The sequence below is a fragment of the Rhagoletis zephyria genome, unplaced genomic scaffold (genome assembly GCF_001687245.7).
Source record: "Rhagoletis zephyria isolate East Lansing unplaced genomic scaffold, Rhagoletis_zephyria_1.1 Rzeph_scaffold_04490, whole genome shotgun sequence".
Classification (NCBI taxonomy): Eukaryota; Metazoa; Arthropoda; class Insecta; order Diptera; family Tephritidae; genus Rhagoletis; species Rhagoletis zephyria.
Window position 1 is genome coordinate 1,879 of NW_016161573.1, and position 9,139 is coordinate 11,017.

Below are 9,139 nucleotides of genomic sequence, written 5' to 3' on the forward strand. Positions count from 1 at the left end.
CAAAATTTTTGTTCACCAATGCATACAAAGTTTTTTTTTTGTCTTTTTTTTCATACTCGCATGAGAAAGCACTGCGCTTCCAAAATAAACGGCTAACCTTGAATGTCAATAACCTCAGCTGGAGTTCAAAAATAAATAAAGCTTGTTTTTAATGCCCATTAAAAGTGAATTTTAATTTGAATTTTCTACACTTCAAATGCATTGTTTGTTATGGCATTTCTACTTTTGATAATTTTTGAGTATGTTAAGTGCGATTAAAATTCTATGCACACAAATGTGTTGTGATGAAAACAACAGAGTGTTTTATAAAAATATATATTTTAAACTAAATATTTCGCCATTTAAATCTCAGCATTATAGGAAATAATAAAGGAAACTTTATGTTTTTTATAGGAGGAGCAATAAAAAAGTTTCCATTAGATAGAAAAAACATTTCAGATGTCGACTGTAAACTAATAAATCTTGGATTTTGAGGAAAAATATTTGTTTGAAGCAAAAATTGAAATAAACGAAAGGAGGTGGTTTCAGCAATAGTTAAGTACTGTTAAAAGCCATGGAATTTTTTGGAAACATTTAACGCATGCGCGAAACCTTTACCTTTTAGAACTTCGATTTAAAGGCTTAAATAATTATAGAAAAAGTCACTAAAAACCACAAAAACAGAGTATTTTATGAGATCATTCGTTTTCCATGACCATTGCCGACATTCGCCAATATTATTTATTGTAGGTTTTAAGCGCACATTCTTCCCACAAAATCTTATTTAATTTTTCTTCTCTTCTCTTTGCAGTTTATTTAATTGAAACACAAATAAATACTAAATACATATAAAATAATAGTATACACTAAGAAAGTAAGATTTTCCAAAAAGTCAAACTCAAGGAAAGTACAACAACCTAAGAACGCATAAGAAGCAGCAACAAATCAATTTGAGAACGTTACTGAGCAAAAAACAAAAACAAAAACAATAAAATCAATACCATTAACTACTTTAACGCCTACAAGTAGACACAATTTTATATCAACCCAGCAACAAAACAATAAGAGCATACCCATAAGAGTGAAACAAAATAAACGGCGACGCTTTTACAGCAGCGCCATTGGAGTAGAATCGTCAACGCCTAAGCCAACACCAACATCTCAAACAACAACAGAAACAAGGCCAGCCACCAAAATGGACGAGACACAGCATTTTTGTTTGCGTTGGAACAACTACCAAAGTAGCATAACATCGGCGTTCGAGAATTTGCGTGACGATGAGGATTTCGTCGATGTGACATTGGCGTGCGAGGGACGCAGCATCAAAGCGCATCGCGTCGTATTGTCGGCGTGCAGTCCATATTTTCGTGATTTATTGAAGGTGAGTAGTAGTAGCGAATGCAAAGATGTAGTTTTTTTTATGTAATTGTATGTAATTAGAACTTTGTGCGAAATCAATGTTATTCCTTGAAAGTGTGTTGGAGACTTCTTCTGTTTCAACGAGACTATTCTGTCTTTAATTGCCACTTTTTGTAACGCTTCATAACTTTAATTGATTTTTAAATCTTTAAGTTGTTAGCTGACATTATGCCCCTTTGAATCTACAAACATAAAATAATTTTCATAACTCAAATTTATAACATTGCACTATTGGTAAGTTGACCCATTTTTCTTTGTGAAAAAATTAATTATGACCACACAAGTAGATTATGTAAAAAAAACAAAACATAAATTTTCATTGATCGGCATACTATTTCGCACATTTTGTGACGACCGTTGGGTCTAAATGGTCACTGTTTTAATTTGTGTTTTATTGAAAAAGTTTAGAATGCAATTTTTTCTAAAGAAAAATTGACTACTAATTTGAAAAACAGTTATTTTAAATATTGCCAAATTATATAAATTTCAATTGAAAAGCTGAAATATCTAAATTTCCTAATTTGTCTGCTAAGTATTGCAAACAAAGTAACGCTTTCTGCAAAACAAGTATTTCCTCAGAAATTGAAACAAAATTAATTTAGATTAAAAAAATATTTTCAGATTTCATTTTCAAAAAAAAAAAAATGAATTGTAGGTTATGTCGAAGGTTTGAATTTTTCTCTCCAAAAAAAATAAAAGAGTACTTATTTTTTCTTTATTTTCCATATTTTATTATTTTTCATATAATTATTTGCTTAAATGTGGTTGTTTGAAAATAGCTTTAAAAACAGGATTCAAAATCGATTCCAATATTTCACGCACAGACAACAAGTTTGACCACAAAAGGCACCGCTACTGGGTTTGAAGTTTTCTTTATCAAATACCAAGGACAAAAAGTATTTTTTAATAAGAAAAATTACTTTTTTGCTACAAAAACAGATCAATTAGCCACAACGAATTGGAGAGAAGTGCAGGACTAACTTTTTCGCAAACCGATCAACACTTTTTTTTTAATCCAAAAATATTTATGATCTTTGATGCGAATGCTTTGTTTCTCAATTGGGTACGAATGAGCATTCAAACGAAATCTTTACGCTCAAAAGAATGGCTGCGATAACAAAGCTTTTGGTTCCCTGGGAAGAAACTATAAGTGGCATTAGATACAATAACAGTAAAGATAACGCTAATGACAACGACTAATATATATCTATAGACATGTCGGTGAAAGCTATATTGACAAGGAGCACAAAATATTTGTTAATGTATATATCCATAACCATACCATTAAGAGTATCGATAACGATAACAAAATCGAAAGCGACATTTGCAAACCACAACGATATTGAAGAGGATAATGCGGGATAAAGATAAACATTTAAATAACCAAATATTATGTATATCTTAATAGATGTATAAGTTGAAGAAAAAGAACTCTATTCAAATTTTATTTGCACCAAAGACGTCCAAACAAGCGTTTTTTTTCGTCCGTTCATCGTCAAATTAGAAAGTTCAAGGCGAAATAGCTAAATAAACGCGACAGAGGTGTTTGCGAACTGAATTTCGACTAGAAATCGTTTGTTTCATAATTTTAAAATTTTTCATACTTTTTTTTCTTTTTCTTAAGTCAAAAGTTACCTTCAGCAGTCACAATGAATGCAGTCGATTAAAATGTTTTCGAGGACACTTGACCCATAAAGTAAAATTTTTATTAGTTAGGATGCACAAAGCCCACAAACCTTTGCACGCATGTGTATGTATGTACATATATATTAAAAAATTTGCTATGTATACGTGTGTATATTATATACATACATAAGTATGTATATGCATATTTACATAGGCATGTATGTAGCTGTTGGACGTGTAAAGAAATCGAAAGACGAGTATTAAATTGAACCAATAGCAAAAAAAAAAAACAACAACAAAGCTTTGTTGGCAAATATCGAAGGCATCGCACAATGGCAGTGCAAAATGGAGGCGAAAGTTGCAAATGCAAAGGCAAAGCCACACACATTATTTGTTCGTATGCAATTACTAAAAGCTATGCAAACATGCATACATACATACATACATAGATACGACAGGCACACGGATAAATGTGGATATTTGTAAAGCGTAAATTGCAATATTTTTTTTTTTTACTTTTTTTTGCGAGCAAAAAATTGCGATAAAAAGTGGATGGCGTCAAGAAGTAAATAAATGCAGTGCAAAAGCAGGAATGCAAACTGGCTCACCCTGAAAAACACGGACGAGATGAATGCCAGAAGGAGAAGGAAGAGACGACGATCAGTGATCGACAGGCAGTCGAATAGCTGAAGCAAGGAAGATACAGAGGAGGCACAGCAATACAAAAGTGAAGATGGGAAAAGATCGGGCATAAAGTAATGAGAATAAAAAAGAGGTTGGCAAAGAAAAAACGAGCAGTTGAAGATGCTGCTGTTGCTGCTGCTGCTGCTGGGGAAGACAAAGCGCAGCAATTAAGAGCCAACGCTCGGGGGGAGAACGGGAAAGTAGTTATATAGACTGATGGACACAGGCAACGACGGATAAATTTATGTGCATACACGCAAATGCAGATATACATATATACATATATACATATGTACATGCAAACTACACACTTACTTACTTACAAGTTTGCGGAGGTGACCTACTTCCAAAGCACTGCCACGCGGTTGCTAGGGAAATAATAATGGAAAAATAACTACATAAATACAATAAAAATGCGAATACATACATATGTATGTACAAAGGTATGCAGCAAGCGCGCATATCCGTGTATGTGTGTGCGTGTGTGCGTGTGTGCGTGCATGGTTAGGCTCCTTTGCAAGTGGAGCTAAACTCACGGCCGCCGTGTAGACTTGTTTAAAATATTGACTTATTATGCTCATAAAATATTTGAAACTTAAAAGGCAACAACAACAACAACAACAGCACAACTACAATTATACAATTGTGATAGCACGCAACAGAACCAGCAACAAAAAGCTTCCTCGCTACACAAGCGGCAGCAACAACAGCTAGGCAAATCAAATAGATTGCATACAACAACAACAACAAGAACAACAGCAACAGCAGTAGGAACAACAACTACTGACAACCACAATAAAATGAAATTATTCTGCAGTTTCAATTAAAATAACAAACTCTGTGGCAAGTACATAGCTGGCAGAGTTCGTTCGTTGGGCGTTTGCTTGGCTGCATTTCAAACTCGTTAAATGTATACTTGCCACACCCAACGTGCAACGCCCAAGCGCTTGATGCGGCAAAGTGAGCAATTTTGCATTTGTATTACTATTACTGTAAAACTAATACAATAACAGCGCTACATACATAGCTAACCAAATACATACATAGATATTCATGAACGTAAAAATGTGCATACTTGTACAACGCATGCGGCAAGCAAGCACTAGCGCACATGTGCTGCATGCAACCGCAATGTCGGAAATATTTGCTAACGATTATTATGTATTTAAGTATGTACATATGTATATGACGCTGGTGGCAGCTCAGTTGCGAAAAAGTTTCCGCTTTGTGTCAGGTTCGCTACAGTAGTTGTAGTTGTTGCTGCTGTTGTGCACACTCACAGCGCCAATCACAAGCAAGGTTCGAGGGGAAAAATCTGCTCTTTTGCCTGCCTCAAAGCCACAATTGCGTGCATATTTCCGCAATCTAAATTTTGCAACAAACCAAAATCAGGCAACCGACCGCCCAAACACCCAACCACCCGCCCACCCGCTGCCGCAACCGCTTCAATGTCTTCGCGTCGTCGCCCACTTGCTGCTGTTTGAACTTTGAACAAAAGTTTAATGTCTCAATGCTGGTAAATTTGTACTTAAAATGCATTAGGCGCATCGAGCANCTCGCCCGCTCGCCCGCCCACCCGTCCACCCGCTGCCGCAACCGCTTCAATGTCTTCGCGTCGTCGCCCACTTGCTGCTGTTTGAACTTTGAACAAAAGTTTAATGTCTCAATGCTGGTAAATTTGTACTTAAAATGCATTAGGCGCATCGAGCAGTCGACAGCAAAGCGTCCGCGGCGGGTAGGCGATCATGGAGTAGCGGGCATCTAGGGGCGTCGTCTGTCTTGTTATTTTGCAAAGAGTTTCGCAAAGTTTTGTGTTTTTGTTTTTTTTTTGTTGTTGCCGATATGACGGAACTTGGGTTTAAACGCAACTAAAAAATGTCTTTTTAGTCAAAAGTCAGCCATCCTAACAGTTCACCAAGCTTCAATTGCTGATTCTAAGTTAAGTTACCCAATAAAGTCACAGCGCAGCAGCAAAAGCAGGCATAAATAAAGCAACTTTGGCGAATTTGTATGCCAAAGAAATCCCTTCAGCTGCAGTTCAGCATTGCGCTAACGCCTCGCCTGCGGCCGAAAGGGGTGCGAAGGGCGTAATAAATTGTGAATATGTGCAACTGCAAGAAGACAATTTTAACGCCAACCAACACAACAACTACATATAATCACTATCATCAAACATTAGCTAGTAGCGGGACGCCCCTAGACGCCCGCTACTCCATGACCGCCTACCCGCCGCGGACGCTTTGCTGTCGACTGCTCGATGCGCCTAATGCATTTTAAGTACAAATTTACCAGCATTGAGACATTAAACTTTTGTTCAAAGTTCAAACAGCAGCAAGTGGGCGACGACGCGAAGACATTGAAGCGGTTGGGCGAGCGGTGGACGGGGGGCGGGGTAGGGCGAGCGGTTGCCTGATTTTGGTTTGTTGCAAAATTTAGATTGCGGAAATATGCACGCAATTGTGGCTTTGAGGCAGGCAAAAGAGCAGATTTTTCCCCTCGAACCTTGCTTGTGTATTGGCGCTGTGAGTGTGCACAACAGCAGCAACAACTACATACATAAGTAAGCACCATGCTGTCGCAGTGTAGCGAACCTGACACAAAGCGGAAACTTTTTCGCCACTGAGCTGCCACCAGCGTCATATACATAATACAATCAAAATGTTAGCAAATATTTCCGACATTGCGGTTGCATGCAGCACATGTGCGCTAGTGCTTGCTTGCCGCATGCGTTGTACAAGTATGCACATTTTTACGTTCATGAATATTATGTATGTATTTGGTTAGCTATGTATGTAGCGCTGTTATTGTATTAGTTTTACAGTAATAGTAATACAAATGCAAAATTGCTCATTTTGCCGCATCAAGCGCTTGGGCGTTGCACGTTGGGTGTGGCAAGTATACATTTAACGAGTTTGAAATGCAGCCAAGCAAACGCCCAACGAACGAACTCTACCAGCTATGTACTTGCCACAGAGTTTGTTATTTTAATTGAAACTGCAGAATAATTTCATTTTATTGTGGTTGTCAGTTGTTGTTGTTCCTACTGGTGTTGCTGTTGTTGTTGTGTATGCAATCTATTTGATTTGCCTAGCTGTTGTTGCTGCCGCTTGTGTAGCGAGGAAGCTTTTTGTTGCTGGTTCTGTTGCGTGCCATCACAATTGTATAATTGTAGTTGTGCTTTGTTGTTGTTGTTGTTGCCTTTTAAGTTTTCAAATATTTTATGAGCATAATAAGTCAATATTTTAAACAAGTCTACACGGCGGCCGTGAGTTTAGCTCCACTTCAAAGGACCTAACCATGCACGCACACACGCACACACATACACGATTGCGCGACTTGCTGCATACCTTTGTACATACATATGTAGGTATTCGCATTTTTATTGTATTTATGTAGTTATTTTTCCATTATTATTTCCCTAGCAACCGCGTGGCAGTGCTTTGGAAGTAGGTCACCTCCGCAAACTTGTAAGTAAGTAAGTGTGTAGTTTGCATGTACATATGTATATATGTATATATGTATATCTGCATTGCGTGTATGCACATAAATTTATCCGTCGTTGCCTGTGTCCATCAGTCTATATACTTTCCCGTTCTCCCCCCGAGCGTTGGCTCTTATTTGCTGCGCTTTGTCTTCCCCAGCAGCAGCAGCAGCAGCAGCAGCATCTTCAACTGCTCGTTTTTTCTTTGCCAACCTCTTTTTTATTCTCATTACTTTATGCCCGATCTTTTCCCATCTTCACTTTTGTATTGCTGTGCCTCCTCTGTATCTTCCTTGCTTCAGCTACTCGACTGTCTGTCGGTCACTGATCGTCGTCTCTTCCTTCTCCTTCTGCCATTCATCTCGTCCGTGTTTTTCAGGGTGAGCCAGTTTGCATTCCTGCTGTTGCACTGCATTTATTTACTTCTTGACGCCATCCACTTTTTATCGCAATTTTTTGCTCGCAAAAAAAAGTAAAAAAAAAAAAAATTTACGCTTTACAAATATCACGTTTATCCGTGTGCCTGTCGTATCTATGTATGTATGTATGTATGCATGTTTGCATAGCTTTTAGTAATTGCATACGAACAAATAATAATGTGTGTGGCTTTGCCTTTGCATTTGCAACTTTCGCCTCCATTTTGCACTGCCATTGTGCGATGCCTCGATATTTGCCAACAAAGCTTGTTGTTGTTTTCTTTTTTTGCTATTGGTTCAATTTAATACTCGTATTTCGATTTCTTTACACGTCCAACAGCTAAATGCCTATGTAATATAGCATATACATACTTATGTTGTAATATATATACACACAACATAAAAAACAATTTAAATATATACATACATACACATGCATGCATAGGTTTGTGGGCTTTGTGCATCCTAACTAATAAAAAATTTTACTTTATGGGTCAAGTGTCCTCGAAAACATTTTAATCGACTGCATTCATTGTGACTGCTGAAGGCAATTTTGACTTAAAAAAAGAAAAAAAGTATGAAAAATTTTAAAATTATGAAACAAACGACTTCTAGTCGAAATTAGTTCGCAAACACTCTGTCGCGTTTATTTAGCTATTTCGCCTTGAACTTTCTAATTTGAGTTGGAGGCAGAAAAAAAAAACGCTTGTTGGACGTCTTTGGTGCAAATAAAATTTGAATAGAGTTCTTTTTCTTCAAATTATACATCGATTAAGATATACATACATAATATTTGGTTATTTGAATGTTTATCTTTATCCAACATTATCGTCATCAATATCGTTGTGGTTTGCAAATGTCGCTTTCGATTTTGTTACCGTTATCGATACTCTTAATGGTATGGTTATGGATATATACATTAACAAATATTTTGTGCTCCTTGTCAATATAGCTTTCACCGACATGTCTATAGATATATATTAGTCGTTGTCATTAGCGTTATCTTTACTGTTATTGTAATCATTAATGCCAACTTAATAGTTTTCGTTCTTCCACAGGGGAACCAAAAGCTTTGTTATCGCAGCCATTCTTTTGAGCGTAAAGATTTCGTTTGACAGCTCATTCGTACTCCAATTGAGAAACAAAGCATTCGCATCAAAGAATACATAAATATTTTTTGGATTAAAAAAAAAGTGTTGATCGGTTTGCGAAAAAGTTAGTCCTGCACTTCTTCTCCAATTCGTTGTGGCTAATTCGATCTGTTTTTGTAGCAAAAAGTAATTTTTCTTATTAAAAAATACTTTTTTGTCTTGGTATTTGATAAAGAAAACTTCAAACCCAGTAGCGGTGCCTTTTGTGGTCAAACTGTTGTCTGTGCGTGAAATATTGGAATCGATTTTGAATCCTGTTTTAAAGCTATTTTCAAAAACCACATTTAAGCAAATAATTATATGAAAAATTAATAAAAATATGAAAACAATGAAAAAATAAGTACTCTTTTATTTTTTGGAGAGAAAAATTCAAACCTTCGACA

General features: G+C 36.6%; 1 protein-coding gene across 3 annotated transcripts in view; it reads left to right on the top strand.

The window, feature by feature from the left end:
- Positions 1-790: 790 nt before the first annotated feature.
- br (broad-complex core protein) overlaps positions 791-9,139 on the top strand; it is a 39,368-nt gene continuing 31,019 nt past the window's right edge. For all 3 annotated transcript variants that reach the window (XM_017626222.1, XM_017626223.1, XM_017626224.1), the window contains exon 1: positions 791-1,360. In XM_017626222.1, the coding sequence (XP_017481711.1) occupies positions 1,175-1,360 (186 nt within the window). In that variant the 5' untranslated portion in view covers positions 791-1,174. The remainder of the gene's footprint in view (positions 1,361-9,139) is intronic.